Source organism: Symphalangus syndactylus, chromosome 4 (genome assembly GCF_028878055.3).
Source record: "Symphalangus syndactylus isolate Jambi chromosome 4, NHGRI_mSymSyn1-v2.1_pri, whole genome shotgun sequence".
Lineage (NCBI taxonomy): Eukaryota > Metazoa > Chordata > Mammalia > Primates > Hylobatidae > Symphalangus > Symphalangus syndactylus.
The window spans coordinates 122,678,945-122,704,670 of record NC_072426.2 but is presented as its reverse complement, the minus strand read 5'-3'; the positions used below and the strand labels follow the sequence as shown (position 1 = coordinate 122,704,670).

The 25,726-nt window shown below is 33.4% G+C and overlaps 1 protein-coding gene across 5 annotated transcripts in view; it reads left to right on the top strand.

Moving 5' to 3' along the window:
- IQCM (IQ motif containing M) overlaps window positions 1-25,726 on the top strand; it is a 646,606-nt gene that overhangs the window by 389,371 nt on the left and 231,509 nt on the right. For all 5 annotated transcript variants that reach the window (XR_010120562.1, XR_008657267.2, XR_008657268.1 and 2 more), the window contains one exon: window positions 12,959-13,120. Coding sequence is in view for 2 of the 5 variants with exons in the window: in XM_063638261.1 (XP_063494331.1) it covers window positions 12,959-13,120 (162 nt within the window). In the remaining 3 variants the exon portion in view is untranslated. The remainder of the gene's footprint in view (window positions 1-12,958; window positions 13,121-25,726) is intronic.

Here is a 25,726-nt window from a genome sequence, read left to right as displayed (position 1 = left end):
ATTTCTATTATTGTTCAAAAGTTTAAGTATTATTCATATTTGAGCCAGTAAGCTCTTTTGAATGGAGCATATTAAAGTAGCATCATGGATTCAATTATTTCATGGACCAGTTAGCTTACCGCAAAGAATCCATTCTGTTTCATTGCTCAAGCATAAATTCCTTTTTAAAGACAGCTTTTTTATAAATATATCTCAGAGTTCATAAGAGTCACCAAATGAGAGAGTGTGAACAGCTTATTCCAAATTTCTCAGGACAACTAATAAAAGAAAAAAAAAGCTTTGAACTATATTTTTAGTATTTTAAGTCAGTAACATGACAATTTTATTCAAAACATTACATGTATGAATATAATAATTCTCACATATTTGTTCTTAGTCCTTGGTGATTTATCTGAAAGTAAGATAAAATAATGTCAAGATTTTTGAGGGAAAATGCTACACAATTGAGAAGTAGATGTTATTCTTTAGTTTGTAATGCTGATCTAAACCTCTTGGGAGTAAATATAGAGAAAAACATTTTTCTTTTTTTAAACCAGATCAGTAGCAGATCATATGACACAATAAATGAATGGGCAGCTGTATTTCTCAGGGAAAAAATGATATTCCTTTTTTATTTTCAACTGCAATCTTAAATAAAACATGTTGATGCTGCTTGAAACATAAACGTCCCTTTAAAAATCGGAATCAAGATCCCAAATTTTAGAGTAAATCATCAGAGAAACAGCTGTTAGCATGTTATGAAAGGGCTGCATAGGTAACGATACAGATAAAAAGGCTGAACTCATGAAACCTTTTGTTTTACTGCCCAATGATGATAACAATTACCCTAAGCACAGGCAACATTTAGCAGAACGATTAAATTGCTTCTCTGTAAGTTATCATTTTGAGCAGAAAGTGAGGCTGTATATTTGATCTTACCAGGTTCTTTTATTAGGATCATATTTTTAACTACCAGATGGATGTTTTATTATATTGATTTCAATCTTAATTTTTAAATTATATACCTGGAGTATCAAGTGGGTACAAACTAAAAAGCATGATAATTTATATGAGAAATAACTACGTACATGTTTTATGTCTAAAACTGAAGGATGCACATAAATATTTATATCTAAATGTGGTTACAACTAACTTACATGAGCTTGTGAAGGAATCCAGGTTTATCTTACCTTGACAGTCCTGTTGCCCATTTGGCCACCATTTTTTTCAGCCACTTATATTTGATTAATTCTAGTCTTTGAACCAAGAAGACCACACTAATGATCAGGAAAGAAGTGCCCCTGAAGGCCTGTCCACAGGTTATATTGTTCACAAGGAAGAGCTGATTGTCTCCAAAATGTCTCTTGATCATGCTTCAGGGTTAAAGGAAAATAATGAATATTGTAACTATGATCCAGTCACAGTATATTATATATTATTTTAGACATGATTCTTATAAAGGGTATTTCCAACCCAAAAGGGAATGGACATTGACAAAAAGGGGATAATTTAATGAACAGTAGTTCTTTATTTTAATGTAGTTAAAGTCATCCATCTTTTCTTCTTTGTTCTATTTCTGAAGAATATTTCAATGCATTATCTGAACTATGTTATATGAACTTTTCCCCTATTTCCTCAAGACAATACAATATGTTAGGCTCATATTTGTTATCAATTTAACTAATGTCTTCTCTCAATTTGCCATGTACCACTAAAAACAACCTGTTCATTATTTCCTTCGATTCATTTTATCTTAGTGCCTGCTAATCTGTTTTTTTTCAGTTTCCATATAATTTTTTAATGAAATCTTCTTTAAATCCCCATTAATAGAGTGATAGCTGGTCTCCAATTTTCTTTATCCTTTAAGCTTGTTATCCAATGAAAGAAATTAAATACGGCACAGTGGACTGCATACACATTTATAAATGATGTGAGCCTATCTTTATTCAAGCAATTAATCTTGCTCTTTTAGAAGAAACCCAAAGGGAAATAACCTAAGTTCTCTTACATTTCCAGGAAACATCATGCACAAAACAGAGGAATTTACTGTTTACTATATCTCAAATGTTAGAAATATATCACCCAAACAGCACTTTTCTCCCAAACGCAAATTGTTAGATAACCTGATTGATAAATGTTTACTTTGATCTAGAAATCAGCTTAAACTGACAAATTTATATATTATAGAAAAAGTGTGCTATTTAGACATTCATTTTTAAAAGTATGCCATAAATTTAAAAAAAAAACAAATATGTCTTTCCAAATGTCTTTAATTCATCTGGATAACAGAGGAAGATAATATAAATATATGTAGCCTTTCTCCTTTGAATTGATAGCCAAACCTCTAAATTGTTGAAGGCAGCAATATGTCTGGCTAAAATACTGTGTTATGCATTGGAAATTTAGCTTTATCAGGAATTATTATGTATTATTTTTGATCCTCATAACAAATACTTTTACAAATTAGAAACTTAAAGTAGTTCCTGAATTATCAATCTCCCCTACTGACATCCTACTAATAAAATAAGAAATTTATCACATTTAAACTTTCTTTTACTTCTCCTTCCAAACATCTCTCTATATGAAAAAAATTAATAGTTAAAAATATTTTCAAGGATTCTAGCATTTGTACTTTTTCTACACGTCTTACAGTTCTTTGACCTTGTTGTCTGATGTATTTAAATGGGTTGAATGCTTGCCAGTCCCTTCCCTTCCCCCTTCCCTTCCCCCTTCCCTTCCCCCTTCCCTTCCCCCTTGCCTTCCCCCTTCCCTTCCCCCTTCCCTTCCCCCTTCCCTTCCCCCTTCCCTTCCCCCTTCCCTTCCCCCTTCCCTTCCCCCTTCCCTTCCCCCTTCCCTTCCCTTCCCTTCCCTTCCCTTCCCTTCCCTTCCCTTCCCTTCCTTTTCTGCTGTTTTACCATTGGCTTTTTGATTCTTTATTTATTTTAATTCAATTTTATTGGGCTCTATTTTAACAAGATTTAGTATTTCATTTTGTTGTATTCCAAGAAGAGGTTGTAGGTGCTATATTTTCTGAGAATGTTTTTTGGCGTCTTTATACTTGGCTTCATATAAAACTTTTGATTACACAATTTTCTCAGAACTTTATAGGTATTTTTCTTGTTTTGTTGAATGTTGTTTTAGAAAATCTAAAGCCAGCTGTTATTACCTGTTGGAAGTGATTTGGATTCCCAAAGGACACTTTTTATATCTTTAAGTTTATTAAGCTTGCCATGAACTTCATGATGTACAAACTTGACTAGACTATGATTTCCAGTTATTCAATCAAACACTAATCTAGATGTTGCTGCAAAAGATATTTTGTAGATTCGATTGAAGTTCATGATCAATTGACTTTGAGTAAGGGAGATTATCCTAGATAATCTGGGCAGGCCTGGTACAATGAGTTGAAAGGGCTTTAAAACAGAACTGAGGCTTCGCTGAAGAAATCCTGCTTGTGAATAGTAACATCAGCCTTGCACAAGAGTTTCAACTTGCTTTTCCTGGTGGTCTGCTCTGTGGACTTAGGACTTGGCTAGTCAAGCACAGAACTGCATAAACCAATTCCTTGCAATAAATTCCTTTCTCTCTCTCTCTCTCTCTATCTGTGTGTGTGTGTGTGTGTGTGTATTGAGAGATAGCCTGCTAGTTCTTCCTCTATATCAGTTGAACATTGACTAATACAGATTATCTTAAAATGTAGAATTGATCAGTGTGTGGAGGCTAGAACATTGAGGAGCCTTACAGAAAAAGCCTAGATTTCCTTGAACAGACCATTAAAGTATAATAATAATAAAATTAAAAGAAATTATGGATGTCAAAGATTCTGCTCATAAGGACTCAGAAAGAAGTGAGGAGCATGGTAGGGAAAACCTAAATTACCTTAGAGAATATCTAATTATAAACAGACTGTTAGTAGAAATATGGAAGTTAAAGATGCTACAATTGAGAGCCCAAGAGGAAATGAGGTGCATGCTATTGGTAACTGGACGAGAAGAGATTCTTGTTATATAGTGGCACAAAGCTTAATGAGTGGAATAATGTCCTGCAGTTACATAGGAGGAGAATTTTCCAGATATGGCCTTGGACATTCAGTTGAGAACAGTTTTAAGCAGAATTGAATGTGCAGCCTGTTTTTGTTTTTGTTTTTTTGGTTTTTGGTTTTTTGTTATTGTTGTTGCTTATAGTAAAATGCCAGGGAAAATTGCATTTGAAAGAAGTACTGTTGCACAAAAAGGAACCAGGACTAGATGATTTGGAAAATTCCAATCCATCCAGATTGTGAAACATGCTAAAATGGAGAGTCACTGTCAGGAAAGCATATTCTAGAGGGACAACTGAGATACGGCTGGACAACCTTTTGCTGATACCTCAGAAAGATCAAAAAGAGAATTTAGTCACACAAAGGCTCTTTGAAAAGAATAAATGTGTGACTCACAAGTCTCATTAGTTATCAAACAGAAGCTAGAAATGAGGATAGTTTTCTTAGTTTGTTTTGTGCTGCTATAACAGAATACCTGAGACTGAGTAATTTGTAATGAACAGAAATGTATTTTCTCACAATTATGGAGGCTGGAAAGTCCAAGATCAAGGTGCTAGCCTTCTTAATCTACCATTACATGGTGGAAGGTAGAAGTGCAAAGGCACAAAAAGGGGCTGAACCTAGGGTATTAATCCCACCCATGAGGGCTGTGCCCCTCATGGCCCAATCACCTTCCAAAAGTCCCACCTGTCAATACTGCCGCAATGGCAACTAAATGTCAAGCTGAATTTTGGACAAAACAAACATTCAAATCATAGGAATGGGATTATACAGGAAAGATTTGTGGAGAAGTCTCTTGTCTAATGAAGTGAATTCCCATAATACACATGAGACCTCAGGATTTTTGAAAAATTTAAATCAGTAGAACACTGCCAGCTTGGACCAAAGGGGACAGAAACCGTATTAATGGAAAGAAGGCTTCTGGACTCCCAAAACTGTACAGGCAGGAAATAGACTATTAAAATGACTCAGCTGCTAACCCATGCTACTTTTCATGAAAAAAGAAGGATGACTTAGAGGGCAGAACTGAAAACCACAGAGGATTATTCTCAGACTTAGAAATGTTCTCAAGTTTGCCCAGCTGGATTTTAAAATGGCTTGGGATCAGTAACCCTTTTTCTTTTTATTTTATCTTATTTTGAATAGGAATTGCTTATTCCTGTCTCATCAAGGTATTTTGTGAGCAGATAACTTATACTTGAGTTTCACAAGTCCATAAATGGAGAGGAATTATGCATCAAGATGGATTATACCCAGGGCTTCACCCATGCCAAATTTAGATGTGTCAACTCTAGACAGTCTCTTTTATTTAGGTGTTAATTTTATTGTTTCTGTTATATATTCTTTAAAGTTATTGGAAGTTGTAGGAATTTTCATGCTTCAGTAAAGATGCAGTTATATTTATATTTTTGATTGATTAAAATATACTTTATCTTGGCATTGTGGGAGAGGAAAAGAGAAAAACTGCTCTTATTGTGTCTCTTTTAACTAGGAAAATGATTACCTATTAATGCATATAAATAAATCACGGCCAGGAAATTGTACGTTTGTTAAGTAAGTAAATTCTTCCATTTATAAATTGACTTCTATCCAATCATGTTTCGGAAAGAATTTAAAGTAATCTTAACACTAGTATAATCAATAAACAAGCCCTAAATTATAGACATCTTGAACAGGATTGAGAAATCTAAATAAGTCTGGAAAATGAAGTCTAAAAAGTTAAAGAATGGCTCAATTCTGAAAGACAGCACTTATTTTTAAAAATTAATACATAAATTTAAAAAAAATTTATTTGGAATTCATTTCAAAAAATCCATCAGGAAAAATTCTCACTTGTTTGGAGTTCATGTTTTACTGAAATAGCGTGGTATTACTTTTGCCTCTTGAATCTAGAAAGAGGCCTAAGCACAAGAAAAGGAAAAAAACATGTATATATTTTTGCATGTCAGGGCTAATGTAATTGTTGAGTAAATGCATAAAGCTAAGCTTGTTATAGTCAACTGCCAATTATTGCAGTTTTTCTTAGAGATTTAAATAGTATGGGAAAATAATACTTAAAATATTTAACTGTGTAATTAACTGCAATGTTTAGCTCAAAATACATTTAAAACTGATATTAGTAATGAATAGCTTAAAAATTCATTGAGTTGCCCTCTGCCCCTTAAGGATATAGAAAAATAACCAAAATGATGCGATTTGTCTCAAGGAAAACAAAAGGACTGGGTAGTTCAAATTTAACAATTAAGAATAGCTATACTTGCTGGGTGCTGTGGCTCACGCCTGTAATCCCAGCATTTTGAAACGTTAAGGAGGACAGATCAGCTGAGGCTGGGAGTTTGAGACCAGCCTGAGCAACATGGAGAAATCCCGTCTCTACTTAAAAAAAAAAAAAAAAAAAAAAGGCTGGGCGTGGTGGCACACGCCTTTAATCCCAGCTACTCAGGAGGTTGAGGCAGGAGAATCGCTAGAACCCAGGAAGCTGAGGTTGCAGTGAGCCGAGACTGCGCTACTGCACTCCAGGCTGGGCAGCAGAGCAAAACTCCATCTCAAAATAAATAAATAAATAAGTAAATAAATAAATAAATAAATAAATAAAATAAATAAAAAGAAAAAATAAAAAGCTACGCTTAATTGAAAATTCATGCATCTGACCTGTGAGGTAAATTTTTTTATTAAAGTTATCTTCCCAACAAAGTGAAAAGAAATATCTTATGGATTATGTATGCTGAGCCCAATAAAAACTGTCACTATGCTCTTAAATTTTAAGAATTTTTTGTGTTATTGTATTACTCTCACAAATGTAACTAAGGTGGGAGGAGCATTTATCTTTAGTCTTTTGTCTTTAGTCAGAGCAAAGTCTCATTAATGGATTTAACCTACCCATGTTGAGACTGAGAGATAAAAATATTTATATTTTTAAAATAGAGTACTTAAAATTAATCACTTTAATAATCTGAGATAATGTTTGTATTACTTCCAGTACACAGACACACTTATGCACACATACACACATACACACTCACACACACATGCTTTTAGAAGAAAGAAAATGCTCCTCCTAAGGACTCCTTGTAATTCTATTGGAATTATTAACTAAAAGTATTTTTGTGTTTTGGGCAGCTATAAAATTTATTTATATATACTGATATTATCTGTGTTTCTATCTAAAGCCCTTGAAGACAGGGAAAGGAAAAAGTCTTTTAACTTCCTATATCGAATACTTGAAAATCTATTAAATTTGTTTATTAAGCAAACAAGCAAAAAATAAGTAAATACAGAATGAAAATAAAGTTAAAATGTCAGCGTATTTCTTTATGAACTCTTTATTCCACTGAAGAAGTGAACCTTTTGAACTAACTGTAGTTTGATTATTGAACAATTAAATAGCTGTGATTCCCTAATTTTCTACTCTAAAATGGCATTTTGATTGGATTTATAAAGGTAGGTATCAACAGCACAATTTTCATACATTTAACATTTAAATGTGTAGTGAAGAATATTCTGGCAAAATTTAAAATATGTGCCTGTTTTCATGACCTGAAGGGATTTAAAGGTGGTAATATTTGCCATAATTTAACATTTTTAAATAATTCATATCCTCATTTTATATTATTATTTACTCTTAGTTAAGGGTTAGAGAACATTTTCACTCTTGTTTAAGTAATGTTGGTATTTCACTGTAATATGAGATCGGTGGTCCTAGCATTTATTTTTACAGATCGTATTATTTATTGGCATATCATTTAACTGCCTTCTTAACCATTTTGTCCCTTGGTTTTGAATCTTAATATTTTCCTTCATCAATGATCTTTAAGAATGATCTTTCAGCTTAAAAGAAACTAAACGTAAGAAAGTTTCATTAATTTAAGAATGGGGCTGCTTTGGATTCACATTTCCTTGTTCAAGAAGTATATAATTTTTCATATTGATAACTTTGTATCCTCATTTTTAAATATTACTAATGAACAGAAATAAACTTAGATAAAAATGGCATGACAAAAAAGTATGACATTCACTTATTTCAAATCAAAGAAAATGAATGCAACATAAAGTGCTTTAACTGAACACTGACAAGATATTAAAAGTACAGCATTTAAAAACTGGTCATTTATGCTGGGTTATAGATTATTTGTCCACCAGTTGAAACTCACGTATGAAAACTCCATACCAAAAACCTCACAGTATTGGCCAGTAGTCCATGAAGGATGCATTAGCAATTTAATGAATATCATTCATTATTTATTAAATATTATGCATTAAATTGCTAATTCATTGTGAATGCATAACATTCACAATGAAAGAAAACATCTACCTGTTGCCATTGTTTTTAAGCCTATATTAGTATGAAAACTATAAAATATGTTTTTTTTTAAACCTTGCAGATAAATTTAGTTACTCAATAGTACCAGTACGGGTAAAGATAAAGGATTAGGCTATTTCTATCTGTACTTATAAATACTTGTTAAAAAAATGACTTCAGTAACTAGCCCTACCATTCTGGTTTAATAACCCAAGGTCACTAGTAAAGCTTTGTGAGCCACAAGTCTCCCTGGTACACTTAGGACTGGTCCTGACCTTAATAATGTATACATTTGCCCTTTTTAAAGTATTGTGTCTGTGCTGGCATTTGTGTGAAGGGGCAGGTACATTAGAAAGAACTTGAAACTTTAAAATATCCTAGAAATTTAGGAATCTCCAGGGTTCAATGTAAATTATTGTTCTTTCATCTGAGATGTTCTTGCCCATGCATTCTGAGTGTTGAAATATCCTTCAGTAATACACACAAAAGAGGAACAGTTGTGACAGTAGATGCTCTTTCTTTTTATTATGCTCACTTAGCAGAACGTAAAGCTGTCTGCCATCTTTATGTCAATTTTCTAATATTTATTTATTTATTTTTAAAATCACCGTGATTCTTGAAGTACAACACTGGAGTCACTGCCTTAAATACTCCAGGCTGTGCAGGAGGGAGGCACCAAGCTCTCAATAACACAGCACATTGTTTGGGAGACGAAGGGAAGGGCAACTTTGAGTTATCTGAAAACTCCTCATCCATCCTGAATATTAAGCATAACGAGCCTCACTTATCTGAGAAGAGGGGAAAACTAGAGGTGGTGTAGAGTTCATATTGTGGGATTTTATACTAGCCATTATTCTTAGCGAACTGAGAGGGCCATCATCAGTTTATAAATGGTGGTTTTGACCTGAGGGCTTTTCAATATCTGCTACAAAATAAATTTCTGTGGAGAAGACCAACATTAGTAAACCTCCAGGAAAGAGCTATGTGCTGCTCTCAGAGGGCTGACCAGCAGAATACACTTTACAGGTGCAGCTGTAGAAGGATCTAAAAAGATTGGAAGGGCGATAGCAATGGGAGAGACCACCAGTTGACTCATAACTATTGAAGTGCTAACTGTCTCCTGATACCAGGAACCATTGGTTAAAACAATATGGCATTGTGGTTTAAAAGACAGGCTTTGAAGTTAGACAGAATAGAGAGTAAATTCTGGTTTCACCACTTACCAGCTGGGAGGCCTTGAAAATGCCCTGTAACCTCCCTATCCTTCAGTATCTTGAGCTGTGATGTATGATAATATTGACCTCAGAGGATTGTCAGCAAATTAAACATATTCTGATTTTAGAATTAAATTAGCAAATGTGTATAACCTGCTTTGCACACATGTTTTATACTAAGTTCTCAATAAATACTGGCAACTACATATACTATATGGTAGTATTGACTTAGTATATCACAAAAGTAGTAGTAGTAGTCCATAAACAGCAAAAATTATTAATATCAGAAACAAATTAAATTCCTGCTTTTATCTTGGGATGACATGTATAATTAAAGAAGAGAGTTTTACCAGCTATATGCCTTTTGAAATGAGAAAATGTTTATTTTTAGTTAACTTTGCACTTATGAAGGAAGGCACAATCATTTAAAAAATCATGAGGCTTTGTTTGTGTAATTTCCAAGGCTCCATTGACACTACCAATTGGAAAATGGGGCATTAGCAAGACGCTAAGCTACAAACCTTCAATATGTGTCTAATGTTACATTTATCTTTACGTTATCCTTGCAAATTCAACACTCGCTTGACTTCATGTGTTTCTATTAGTCTTCAATCAGGATAAGCTAGTGGGAGAAAGTGGCAATTCTATATTCACCACTACTTAGATTTTAGTGTAGGCATTTCATTTGACCTGATATTGAAGCATATGAAAAATATAGCTAGGTAATTGTAACACAGTGGTAAGGATTTGTGTATCTAAACACATCTAAACATAGAAAAGGTACAGTAAAAATACAGTATCCAAAACAAAACATGATACACCTATATAGGGCACTTAACATGAATGGAGCTTGCAGGACTGAAATTTGCTCTAGGTGAGTTGGTCAGTGAATGTGAAGGCCTAGGACATGACTGTACACTACTGTAGACTTTATGAACACTGAACACTTAGGCGACACTAACTTTATAACAATGTTTTCTTTATTCAATAAAAAATTAACCTTAGCTTATTATATTTTACCTTATAAACTTTTAAATTTCTTTGTAATTTTTTGACATTTTGTGATAACACTTAGCTGAAAACACAAATAGATTGTACAACTGTAAAAAAATATATTGTTTGTTTGCATCCTTATTCTGTAAGCCCTTTCTATTTTAGGATTTGTTTATATTTTTTATTTTTTTAGCTTTTTATTACAAATAAACATACAAACATACACATTAGCCTCGGCCTACACAGGATCGTCAATATTCACTGTCTTTCTCCTCCACATCTTGTCCCACTGCAAAATCTTCAGGGCCAGTAGCAGCATGAAGTTGCCATGTCCTATGATAACAATGCTTTCTTCTGTAATAGCTCCTGAAGGACATGCCTGAGGCTGTTTTACTGCTTTTTTTTTAATAAGTAGAAGGAGTACACTGTAACATAATGTTAAAAATTATAGTATGGTAAATACAGAAACCACTAACAGCCATTTATTATCATGTATTATGTAATATAAATAGTTGTATGTTCTGTACATTAATATAACTGGCAGTGCAGTAACATTGTTTACACCAGCATCATCATAAACATGTGAGTAATTCATTGTGCTACAATGTTACCACAGCCAGGACTTCACTAGGCATTTTAGCTCCCTTTTATATCTGGTCCATCATTGACTGAAATGTTGTTATGCAGCACATGACTATATTTCAAAGCCCATTAAGAATTAGAACCCAGTTCTGTCTGTATCCGTTAGGGTCCACTTAGCAGATAGAAACTACATAGTAATTTAAGCAGGAAAAGTCTAATATAGTAGTTATTAACTATGACAGAGATTGGAGTAAATGTGATTTTCTGCTAAGGGATAAAATAACTCTAATAATTGACAAGAGCAGATATAGGGACCCCTTGGTCTGAGGCAGAGCACCTGAGGAAAGAACAAATTTTTACAAAGGCCACCCATGGGGAGTCAGTGAATGGTGGAGTACACTGAGCTGGCATTCTAGTGTCACTTGTGGAGAAGCTATTCTGGAGATCTGGGGCAAACTGTCTGTAGGGTGATGTCACATTGTGGAACTCAATGGGAAGCCATTCATAGGAAGGTGCTGCACCGGTGGAACTATGTAGGAAGCGCCCAGTGATGGGAGGAGGGGAGTGCTCTCTGAGATGCCAGAGAATTTGCAGGAGCCTTCTGAGAGACCCACCAGAGCCAGAAAGAACCCATTCATCCTCTAGTTCTCTCCATTGCCCAGTTTATTTTATACTTAAAATCATGCCATATTGCAAGGAAGAAGTGTTCTAGCCTCACAAGCAGGACAGTGAAGGATGGATTTGGATCTGTGAGGCAATAGATGGATACCTGGCACATTGCTCACCATCAAATCATGTCATATGGCCTTATATTCACTTTACCAGAAAATATGACATTTAACAAAATAAAGGAGACTAAGAGGAAAGGAGGGAAATATATGTAATCAGGTTATAAGTGGAGATTGACATTAGTGTCTCTCTTTTCTTTAAAATGTTTCTAGGCAGAATCACTTTAAGTCCTCAGGAGACTGCTTTGTTGAATTTTAGGACCCTGGCTTATCAACCAAAAACTAGAATTAGAAACTGGAGGCCCAATGGGCATACCAGAGATTTTTCGCTGTGCAATTTAAATTATCGTTTAATTCCAGTTTTCTCAGCTACTGGTTAATACAGGTCATGTTCAGCTGACAAAGATTCATTTGCAAATAAGAGCTTCCTTAAGTATCTGAAGCCTACTTGCATCATTTATAGACTGTGAAATTTAGGCAAGTTATTTAACTTCTCTGGGTCTCAGTTTGTACATGTAAAAGGAAATAGTAATAGGACTTACCTTATAGGTATGTTATAAAAATTAAATATGTTAATATTTTAAAGCAGTAGGAATAATCCTTTGCACATAATATGTGCTATACAAATGTTTGCCAGATAAAAATAACTCAGTCACAGCAATATACATTTTATATTTTCTTAAAAACCATGGCCTAGGAATATTAATTATTTTAGTAGTTCCAATATATGGAACTCTATATTTACTCAACATTTTTGTCAGATTAATCTGATTCATTGTTTAATAGAAATTAAAAGCAAGAATATATTGTTATGTTATAGAATCTATAATATGAATGCTGTTCGTTGGGTATCTTATTTTTTTTTCACAGCCTTAACAATACTGCTTCAAGCTGATAGTGGTTTAAGACGGTATTAGTAAAGCCCTTACTCTTTAGTTTTTGCTTGGAATTAACTGAACAAGAAGATTTTTGGTAAAGTAACTTTGACTAGAAAAAAAAACAACATGTTTTCAGTGTGACCCGTTGTATCCAAATGTTAGTTTTTAATTTGCATCCCTTAAAGGAAGCAAGTATGACACTGTAAAATGTCTAAAATTTTGTATATTTTATCTTTTCTTTATAGATGGCAAAGAAAAATATTCTGAACTAATCAAAAAGTCCAAAGCAATTGAAATGTTATTTACACTCTATCCTCCTGAAGGTGCACACGTGCCTGACAGTACACTACTCAAGTCAACTTGGTTGAGACCCATAGTAAATGGGGAAGAAGGTTATAGATATATAGGTAAGATATTGAACCTTATTTTTTATTGTAAAGAAGTGATACCTTATAATATTAAATATGTAACTGTATTCATCACTTAGATGATGTGGGATGATACATAGATCTTATAGAATGTTCTCTTCTTAGATACTCTGACTGCAATTTAAGAAGGGACTATTTTATGCTTTGGTGCCTCCACTAGAATAGTGGAACTATGTTGTGCCTGTCTGTTCACTAGTTGATGGAAATTTGGGTTGTTTTCACTTTTGCATTACTACCAGTAAAGCTGCTATGAACATTCATGTTCAGGACTATGTTTAGACATGTGTTTGCATTTCTGTTGGCTAACCTGTTTTCCAGTCATTATAACATTTCATGTTACCCACCCACTGCAGAGATATGAGAGTTGCATTTGTTCCACAGCTCTATCAACAGTTGGTACAATCAGTCTTTCTAATTTTAGCCAATCTAATAGATGTATATTGGTAGCTCTTTGTGGTTTTAATTTGCATTTTTCTAGTAAATAATGTTATTTGGCCTCTTTTTTATGTATTTGTTATTTGTATGTCTTTTGTTGAAGTGTCTATTCAAAACTTTTGATCATTTTCATATTATTTATTAAGTTTTGAGAATCCTTTAGATATTCTGAATCCAAATAATTTAACCTATATATGCTTTGTGAATATTTTCTTCCATTGTATGGTTTGTCTTTTCTGTCTTTTAATAGTATCTTTTGAAGAGCATAAGTTTTCAATTTTGATAAAGTACAATTTACTGTGTGTTCCTTTATTGCATGCTTTTGCTGCCATATCCAATAAGTGTTGACCTGGATTGTAGCAACAAGGTTTTCTTCTATAAATGTTATAGTTTTAGGTTTATATGTCAGTGTGTGGTCGATTTGGTGTTAATTTTTATATATGGCTCAAGATATAAATTGAAGTTCTTTTTTAATACTTTGATATCACAAACTTTCCAACAGTATTTGTTGAAAAGACCATTTTTCCATAAATTAACTTTGCCGTTTTGCAAAACCAAATAGTCAAAGAAGATATATAGATAGCAAATGAGCACATGAAAAGATGATCAACATCATTAGTCATCAGGGAAATGCAAATTTAAACTACAGTGAAATACTACTTCTCACTTATTAGAAAGGCTAAAATAATTTTTTAATCTAATGATACCAAACAAGGAGGTGGAACACCTCAAACACTCACACGTTACTGGTGGAGATGCAAAATAATACAGCCGCTTTGAAAATATTTTGATACTTTCTTATAAATTAAATATATTCTAATCATAAAGCCTAGCCATTCTATTCCTAGATAATTACCCAAAATAAAAGAAAACATTTATTTACACAAAGCATATATATACACAATATATATATATAAATAGGCAATATATACAATATATTATATATGTAACATATATATATGTACACACACACATATATATATGTACACACACACATATATATATATATAATCAACATTATTCAAAGTTGCCAAAAGCTGGAAACAACACAGCTGTTCTTCAACTGGTGAATGAATAAACAAAATTTGGCTCATCAATAAAAATTTGGTTCAGCAGTAAAAATGGAGGAGTGAACTATTGATACACACAACATGGATGAATTTCAGATGCATCATATTAAGTGAAAGAAGCCAGAGTCCAAGGCTATGGTATGATTCCATTTAAGTGGCACTTTGGAAAAAGCAAACCTATAGGAACAAAGGTCAGGCCTGTGATTGCTAGGGCTTAAATTTGATGGTAGTGTTTTACTACAAGGAGGCAGCATGACGGAGTTCTTAGGGTGATGGAACCATTCTGTATCTTGATGACGATAGTGATGACATAATTATAAATAAGTCAAAACCCATAGAATTGTACACCAAAAGGAATGAAGTTTACTATAAGTAAAATGTTTTAAAATAAACACAAAATTAAAAGAGAAGCATTTATATAGGTGGCCAAAAAGCCCATAAGAAGATGTGTACCATCATTAGTCATAGGGAAATATGAATTAAACTACAGTGAGATGTCACTATATATCTACAAAAATGGCTAAAGTTAAAAAGACTGGCCATATCAAGTGTCAGCAGGGATGTGCAGCAACTGGAACACTAATATCATGCTAGTACAAATATAAAATGGTAAATACACTTTGCAAAATATTTTGCATTTATTTATCTACTTTCTTTTCTTCTTCCTCTTTCTTTTTTTTTTTTTTTTTTGAGAGAGAATCTCACTTTGTAGCCTAGACTGGAGTGCAGTGGCACAATCTCGATTCACTGCAACCTCTGTCTCCGAGGTTCAAGTGATTCTTGTGTCTCAACCTCCCAAGAAGCTGGGATTACAGGTGCCTACCACCACACCCAGCTAATTTTTGTAATTTTTTTTTAGTAGAGATGGGGTTTTTCCATGTTGACCAGGCTAGTGTCGATCTCCTGACCTCAAGTGATTTGCCCACCTCAGCCTCCTAAAGTGCTGGAATTACAGGCATGAGCTACTGCACCTGGTCAATTTTTTATAAAATTGCGAGTGAAAGAGACCAGACAATAAAGAGTACATACTATATGATTCCATTTATGTAAAATACTAGAAAATGCAAACTGAGTAGTGACAGAAACAAATCTGTGGCTACCTGGGAATGGGGATTGGAAGTAGAAGTGAGAGGTGATGGGTTAAAAAATTTGAGAGTGATGGAAATGTTTATTATCTTGATTGTGGTTATCATTTCATGGATGTACAAAGTAAAAAGTTATTAAATAGTACACTTTATGCAGTTTATTGCATATATTTTATGCGTCAATAAATCTATAAAAAGAAAGTTAAAAATATAAATATTAAAGAACAAAGGTAGGGAAGCTTTTATTTTGGTAGTATTTTTAAAAGATATTTTCTCTTGAAGTTTTAAAACTTGCATTTTAAAACTTACTTAAAGAGAGTCACAAATCCAGTGTAATATCATGGGGCTGGTGCATACAAAGGCATATTTAAGTGCTCAGTTCTATAATAGCCTAGAGGAAGAAGAGAGAACGAAAAGGAAGGAAAATTATGAAAAAGAATAACTTAAGTTGAAAGTTTTGGGTTTAATAAGATGAATTAAGAACCTGACTGCTATTTATTTTCTCTGCAATTTTCCCCCTGAAATTATTGGAAGGTGACCTATACCTATTTGTGTTTGTTGTTTAGAGCCTATTTGCAAACACGTTGTTAAAACAAATTAAAAGGAAATATGCAAGTGTCATTATGTTGTTATTTTCAAACTCTGTCTTCCAAGCTTTTTGCTGATTTTTTTCTGTTTCTTTGGGTAAATGACCAGAGCCTTGAATCTTTTTGAATTACATGGTTATTAAATTGACTGACAAGAGATTTGCAACATTTGTCTTGAAAAAGATTGGTTTATTACAGAAGTGCTTCCTAAAACTGAGTAACTCCTTAACTATAAACATTTTAGGGAAGATAGCTCTGGGAATTTATTATGTGTTCCAACATTAATACTCTACAATGTAGGTACTCCTGTTTATTGATTTCACTCTGTAAATTCAGAGATCTATCAACAGCAAGAACCAAGGAGTAAATAGAGTTACGAATGCTCCATAAATGGCTTGGGTTGCTAACAATTTACCTAGTATTAGGACCATACATTCTCTAAAAATACCTGGTACATCCATATTTTTATATCCCATATTTCCTAGAATAGTGGCTTGATTGTAACTGGAATGCTGCATAAGTCATAATTTCAACTTGCTTAATAGGCACAAAGAATTTCTTCTAGATTATAATTTTATAATCTAAGACCAAGTAAAAAACAAGTCTTTAATTTTTTTCCAGGAATATATGGCTTGTCACACTTATTTTTGGAAAGGCTATTTTGGAAAGTTAGTCTTTTAACTTATCTTCGATTGTCTTTCCTTATGCACTGTCTGTCCTCAAGCTCCCCAACCCCCTGGACTGTCACAAATATGCTCAACTTGTTTCTATCCTTCGTTAAGCTTTTGTGACTTTGGCAAATTTTTAACCTTGAAGCTGTAGATTATATTAAGGAGCATTTTAGGCCTGTAATTCTTGGAATTCTAATGGAGATACCTTGAAGGGGTGGATTAGCTATTATCTTTCAAGAAAATCACTTAGGGAATACAAATGAATGATCAAATTACTTTCCCAAACCAATGGTCCATTTTAACGGAAATGGTATTATTGTATTACTGTCAAGTTTCTCATTAGTTCAGATGCTGAGTAATATCAACGACCTCTAGTTTTACTACTTCTTTTTCATATCATTTCCAGCACTTCATATAGTACATTTTACTTACCCTTAGAATGCATGGTTATTTAAATTACGTGATTAATACTAGAACCTGATTTCTTGGCCTAATTACTGTTTTTTTCCCATTAAAAAAGTAGAAGATATTTTTTATGTAATTCAGTTTGCTTCACTGTCTTTAGTCAAGACTTGATATACATTTGCTAAATTAGAATCTATCTTAGCTTTAAAGATTCCAGCAATTAGACAATAATCCTTGACAGTCAAGGCTGATTTTTGGTGATCTTCTTTAAGAATTTTCTACTTTGTAACATAAGACTTTCTTATATATCCTTTATTGCAGTTGAAACTTATTGACTAACAACAAAATAAAGGCTATGCATAGATTATTATGACTCTCTATTTTCTAAAATGGGCTATTTAATGTATTCTTCAGAATCCCTCCTAATCCTTGATCCCTTTTGGCACTTCTCTCTGAACATTTTTCCAATTTTCTCATTTCTTTTAAGGGACGAAGCTCAGAATACAACATGATAATCCAATACATGTTTGATTTATTGTGAATATAATCTTAGCTGCTACTAGTTCTGCTTATATTTTTGCACTTTTTAAAGGCTTTTAAAAATACGCATCCCAGAATTTACTTGGATTTCTACCCGTGTTTTTTAATCTAAGTTTTTGTCATATTTTCTTGTCACTATTTGATGTGTATATAATTTATTTTGCCTTCTTAAATTTGCTATCCTGGTCAAAAACTAAGCTTAATTTTGAGCCTATTCTTTGAGGTGTTCTGTAGGATTAATTACTGTAAAAAACTTACATTATCATTTGAAAGGAGCTCTATATATTTTATATCATTTATATCTGCTCAAGTATACAAAATGGCCTATTCTAATTTGGATAAGTTTAAATGCACTATGTTTAGGTCAATGTCATGCTTTGCCTATAGAGTATCTGCTTGCTGGAGATGAATAATGTAGTCACTGAAAAATATATTTTATACCAAATAGGACTTAAAAAGTTGTTTGGGTATATCCCCATTCATCCCTTATTTTATCCACTGTACACTGCCATCAGCCTCCAATGTCATGTTCTCTAAAGTCCTTTTGATTTTCTTTGGTAGTGGCAAATGGATGTGAATGTGTTTTCATGGTAATTGTAATTGTTGATGGGAGAAATGTTTTATGTTTACATGGTTGAGTTGGTTCAAACTTTCAACACTTGCTATACTTACATGAATCATCCAAGATTAAGATAAAAACTATTGCAATATTGTATCTGGCTACAGTTTTTGACTATGTTCAAGTTACAAAAAATGTATTAGGGTGATGAATTAGGTTTTTCTCATTTAATGAAATGGTTGTGTTCTATGTGAATTCCATTTTTCCTTAAACTTCAATGATAAAATCAGAGATGTGTCTCCTACCTCCCAAGCCCAACTTCACCAAACATGTTGGAAACATTTGAGTAAGAAAATATTAAGATGGCACCAGGCCTATTAGATAAAGAAAATGTGAGTTGTACATTTACAACAATCCACCACTCAATACTGCTTAACTTCGTGAGGTGAAATTTGGAAGATTAATATTTCATTATAATTTCTGCATCTATTTATTTAACAAGTATTAACTGAGTGTCTACTATATACTTGGCAATAAAGATTGAGAAATAACTTAGGCTTAATACCTGCCATAGAAATGTTCACATTCTAGCAGATATAAAGCAACATCAGAGTTTTGGCTGCAGTAGGTGCAGTGAGCACTGTTATTGGTTCCTGGGTCAAATAGAATGCTTTCAAATGAGAAACTTCAAAAAATCTAGGAAGAACATCTAGAAATTAAAAAAAAAGGATGACACTAACACTCAGTAACTGAAATAAAACCCACAAATCTGAATTTACTATCTATTTAAATAAGGGGGCATTATACTGGTTAAGCATGGTCTCTGAGCAAAGCAGGCTATTGATCTTATATAGGCTTTTCAGGAAGAGTGGTAGCCAGTCTCCAAGATGGCTCCAAGGATGTGGTTCCTGGTTTATGCTTGTGTGTATTTTCCTTCATAGTGTATCAGGTGTTACCAATAGAATATAGCAGGTACTTCACTTTTGAGTCCAGATCATAAAGGAGACTCTGGCTTCTTCCTTGCTCTCCCTTGGGTAAGTTGCTCTGAGGAAAGCTAGCTGCCATGTCATGAGGACACTCCAGCAGCTCTTAGAGAGGTGTATGCGGTGATGAACTGTGACCTTCTGCCTACACAAATGAGGCACCGAGTTCTATGTGAGTAATACAGTGTGGAAATGGAGACTCCAGTTCAATCCTTCAGATGACTGCAGCTCTAGTGAGAGCTTGAAGGCAGTCTCATGATAGGCCCTGAGCCTGAACCACCTAGTAAAGCTACCCAGATTCCTAACTCTCAGAAATGGTGTGAGATAAATTTTTGTTGTTTTATGCCTCTAGTTTGGGGGTAATTTGTTACACAGCAGTAGATAACTAATATAGAAAGCATGTAGGTCAGTGATTAGTGGCTTTTAGCAGTGAAAGTAAAATGACACTGGATGCTGAGTGTGGAAAGACTGAGTTGCTGATTGGCTTTCAGAAATGTGTTACTAGAATAAGACTTTTGTTCAGTGGTCAACTTTGAAAACCAGGAACTCCCACTGACTGGTTGGCTTTCAGAAGTGTATTTACTAAGTTTAGCTGTCACTGGTTGATATTTAAAACTGGTTCTGAGAGTTTCTTATCACCATGATTATAGAAATATAATGGATTAATTAAATAGGTTCAAAACAAGTTCTAGTTTTAACTTGTTACCATGGCTGTAGAACTCTTAGAATATTCTTAGGAATGTGGGGAAATGTTACACTTAAGAAACAGGGCGTAAAGAAAAACAATAGGGATTGCATGTTAGTTGATATAATAGAAGCAATTAAGTATAATGCCTAGGAAAAGAGAATGAGTACATCTGGCAGTATAAAATATACACATAGATAGATCTTGAAGTAATATTTAATAGTTATAAAATAAATCTATATAATATTTTGAAACTGAAATCTATTATGACTCGAGTTTTTTGAGCAAGGGGTAAACAGGATTGGACAGCTTCACAGTTCATTGTATCTACTATAATTGTTGTGAAGGTTAATTTTATTTGTCAACTTGACTGGGCTTAGGGATGCCCAGATGGCTGGTAATGTTATTTCTGGGTGATGGTGTTTCTGGACGAGTTTAGCATTTAAATCAGTAAGCTAGGTAAAGAAGATTTCCCTCATTGATGCAGGTGGTCATCATCTAATCTGTTGAGGATTTAAATAGAAAAAAAGGTGGAGGAAGGGCAAATTTCCTCTGTCTACTTGAGCTAGGATATCCATCTTCTCCTGCCTTGGACATCAGTGCTCCTGGTTCTTGGACTTTTGGACTTGAACCAGGACTTACACCGTCAACCCCTAAGATCCTAGTCCTTTGGACTCAGACTGGGACTTATACCATTGGCTCCCCTAGTTCTCAGACCTTTGGGTTTGGACCATCAGCTTCTCTGGGACACTAGGTTACAGATAGCAGACTGTGGGGCTTCTTGGTCTTTGCAATGGCATGAGCTAGTCCTTCATAATCAATTTCTTTATGTATATCTCTATATAGCCTATTGGATCTGTTACTCTGGAAATCCCTGATGGATACAATTACTATGATGACAAAATTGTATAATTAATGTAAAGTTAATATTTATTCACTTTATACTCTTATAAGACTCAGAGCTATATATTTTATGTGCATTTTCTCATGTTATCTTCATAATCTATATGATAGAAGCTATTATCAAGCTCATTTTACAGAGAGATATTATTTCCTAAAGAGGCTAAGTAACTTGCTTGAAGTCATGCATCTACTGAATGGTACAATCAGGATTTCATTCTAACTCTAGAGCAAACATTTCCACATTAAACTGCAAGAAATATGCTTTGTTTTGATGGAGATGACGTTGAATCATAAAGAAGCTATTAAATTATAATCAGTATATTATTTTAGAATTTAGTGAGGTGTGTATAATAACCATAAGAAAATAATGCATATGGATTTATTTACAAGGATGATAATTACAGCATTGTAGTGAAAAGAAATATTGAAACAATGCAAATGTCTAGCAGTAGGGGAATAGTTAAATAAATTATGATTCATAAAGAAGATGGAATTCCATGTGACCATTACAATTATGTTATTGAATATTTATAGTAAAATATGAAAAATAAATTTTAATGAAAAAAGATCACAGAATAGTATATCATGTATAATATACTCATATAGTTACATAAAATGAGTTAAGAATATATAAACTTAAATATCTAGATTTTGTGAATCCAGTGGACTTTATTTACTGTTTTAATATAACAGAAGTTTCTAATTTTTCTGCATATTCTACACATTTTGATGCACATTTATTTTTAATATAATAAAAGATTGAGACTTAAAAATATTATTCTGAACTTCCATGTTATGCCATATTCCTTAATTTAAAATTAAGCTTTATCTATTTTTATATTTTTCTTTGTTGATAAATACACATTTATCTTATTTATTTAGATTTTGCTGTTAAACTGTTACAAAAAGAATATGTTTACATCAAAGTAAAATATAGCCTTTCAATGAAAAGGAGAAATGAGGCCATTTTATTATGTCATATTTCAAAACTATTTAAAAATAGTTTTACATTTTAAAATATATGTGAAATATATTTATTTGAGAAATCTCTGGTAGTTCTATAAGCTTTTGAGAAACATTCTACTTATTTATCCTTATTCCCCACTGTAATTCTCAGCCCATAGTAGTTATTTGTGCATAAACTATTTAATGTGTACATGAAGGATTACTATAGCAGCTAAGCTATGTTTTCAAACTAAGGATAAATACATTTTTATCATTTATATATTGAAATTATTTGCTCTCTCTGGGTTCATTCAAAGATTGCTATAACATATGGCTGTAATGTAGTATGGCAGTTCTTTAACATTTAAATTTTTTATTTAATAAATAAAATATAAATTTACCATTGGGAGGCAAAAATCCAAGGTGAGATAAGAGCATTATTCAGTCACTCCACAAATATTTATCAAGTGTCTGTATTCAATACCCTATGATAGACATGAGGAGGATTCAAAGGTAAGTAAAACATCTTCCCTCTCATGTATTGGTTTAGACTGGGTAAAAGATACATATAACTAATTAACCACAATAAAAGATAGAAAGTGATGAGTGATGTAAAACAAACACACAGTGAGTGCTCCGTTGTTCTGCTAAGCAATATTGAGAGGAAAGGTAAAGAAAACACTTTGCAAGAGAGAGGAGCATGGAGGCTGCCAACATCTTTGGAGAACAGTAAGGGCTACTTTAACATTATTCAAAGCTCACAGAAAGAGTCCACTCCATTGAGACTGATACAGTTTTGCTGTATGTCCCCACCCAAATATCATCTCGAATTGTAACCCCCAAGTGTCGTGGGAGGAACCTGTAATCCCTACTTGTCCAGGAAGGGAGGCGATTGGATCATAAGGGAGGTTTCCCCCATGCAGTTCTCATGATACTGTGTGAGTTCTCACGAGATCTGATGGCTTTGTCAGTGGCTGTTTCCCTTGTTCTTTACTCTACTGCTGCCTTGTGAAGAAGGTGCCTGCTTCCCCTTCCACCAGTTGTAAGTTTCCTGAGGCCTCCCCAGCCATGTGGAACTGTGAGTCAATTAAACCTCTTTCCTTTATAAATTACCCAGCCTCAAGGAAGTTCTTTATACTAGTGTAAAAATTGATTAATACAGAGACATTTGAAGTTGGCATAACCAGCCCTTCTAAAATAATAATAATTAAAAATAATGCATTTGTTTACTAGGATTAAATACTATTTCATTATACAGTGATCAACTATAATGTCCTATGCATCAATATTTTTATGTATAAATTTAAAGTGGATTGCAAAAAATTTGTAAAATTGCAAACCAAGCACTTACTCTCTAATACAACCACTTTTTATTATTTTGTCATAGTTTCTTCCACGATTTTATAAAACTATTTATAACTATAGAATATTTAAACCTTGAGTGGGATATTATGCCAACTTCCTTTTGATGTTTACAGAGAGCCAGTTAGGAGGTATTAGAAGAATATTTGAATTGAGGAGCTGAGGGCACAGAGGCTAAGTGGCTTGTTCATGATCATGTCCTTAATTTTAACTGCTTTGAGGATTCAAATTCAGGATCACATTAGGTCCATACTCCACCCCCTTCATGCACACACACGCTCACACACACACACACACACACACACGCACAATCTCCCAAACTTCCTGGCTTTTTATGAAAAGTAATTTCTCTGGGCAAAGTAAACCTAACATTTGTCTATTTATTAGTCTTTATTTTTCTCTTTGTTTTCCTGAAGTTTAAAAATAGGTTGTTAGTTTTGCCCTTTGAATATTTTCTGAAGGAAAATCTGAAAGAAATACTGCCCACTCCCCCTATTGCTTTCTTGGGAGTAGAGGTGAGACAAAGGCCTTGGACTAAGGTACCCTAGCCTTGTAAACTTGTTGCCTGTGGACATGTTGAGTACCAACTTTTTTGGAAAGCTCTGATCATGCATTTTTGGCTCCTCAAATCTTGCTTTGTATGCCTATTTTAAGCTCAATTCCTTTACTTTTCCAACTACACATATTAAGTAGTAGGAAATAGCACTTCATTCTGAAACCTCTCATAAAACAAAACTGATACTTATTAGATGTAAATGTTGCTGAAGCTGAAAATTATTATCCCTAGGGGAGAATGATGACTTTTCCCCCACCAAGACTGCAGCATAGTGAAGTGAAGATGTTTTCACAATACTTTGGAATTTTTATAGTTGTCCTCTGTATTGTTTGACTGTCAGTTAAATTAGAACATTTGATAATTGTAGGGAGCTGATAAGACTTTCTATTAAAGGTATGTCATTATGTAAATCTCAGTTCAAATATAGTTTGCCAGAATCCTGTTTTGGTTATATTATAATATAATAAATTAGCCTGTTAAATAAGCATACCTGGAGGGCATAGAACACTTTAAATGTCTTTAAAGTTAACATTAGATTAAACAAGCATGTAAATCTTATACTAAAACCATACTTGTCTTTTTTCCTTAAAGGCTTTAAAATTTGAAACATATATTTTTATATAAATATAGATACTTTAGACTTAAAATCAACCTATGCATATAGTTTACTTAGCTGTAGCATTTGCATACTGTGGGAAAATAGTGAATGATGAATACAAAAAAAAATGTAGAGGTTCCCAGGTTTCATTTGGTATGCAAACACCTGGATACTAAAGTTGTTTGATAAACATATTGACAACTGTGTGTATAAAACACTTAAAATTTTATAAAAAATAATTTATCTTTGTGGCATGTTGCAAAGAATAATGTTCTCTAACAATTTTGACCATATTTATTTTATTTATGGATGGGAAGGGCTCAGTGATCAGATCATGATTATCACATATCTGTTTTTATACATTCACATCACCGTTATGTTATTTTCATATTTTTGGTGGTGTGGCCCACTTTTTTTTTCAGTGTAAGTTCAAAACATATCTGTGCAAAAAATAATTTATTCTATCTCAGCTTATTGGAAGGAAAGGTTAAAATCTCCATTCATGTATATATTCATTCATTTAACGAATACTCTAAAGTGCATACTGTGTTATTATGTACCAGGAATCTGTAGCAATGTAGAGGCAAAAAGAATCATGGAGCAACTGGACATTTAATAGATTTCTATCTATCCAGTACACAGATGGCCTCCCAGAGTGCCTGAATTTAAAAATATGCAGAGCATAAAATGTTTTGGCACTATTGAACATTTGTGCTGGTCATAATTATGCATAATAACCTCCATCTGACAGTCTGTCTAATGGGCACCTACTATAGACTTTAATAGTAAGATTTAGAGGCAGAAGAAAAAAGTGGAAGAGATGGATGGGAGAAGAATTTTATAGCAGATGCTGGTGCCTCGCTACACATTGCCATGGGTATAGACAAAAGTCAAGAGGATGATTTTTATCATTCAAAATCAAAATTTCCATAAAATTCAAAACATAATTACTATATAATATACAACCTATATATGTTACCAGTACTCACTCTATAATAATAACCTGGTGTCTCTGGTTTCAGTTTCTTGTTTTAAGTTTGAGGTAATTGTAGTTCTTTTTATAATTAATTTTAATTTTTGTTTTAAGTTCTGGGGTCCATGTGCAGGATGTGCAGGTTTGTTACACAGGAAAATGTGTGCCATGGTGGTTTGCTGCACCTATCAACCCATCACCTAGGTATTAAGCCCAGCACACATTATC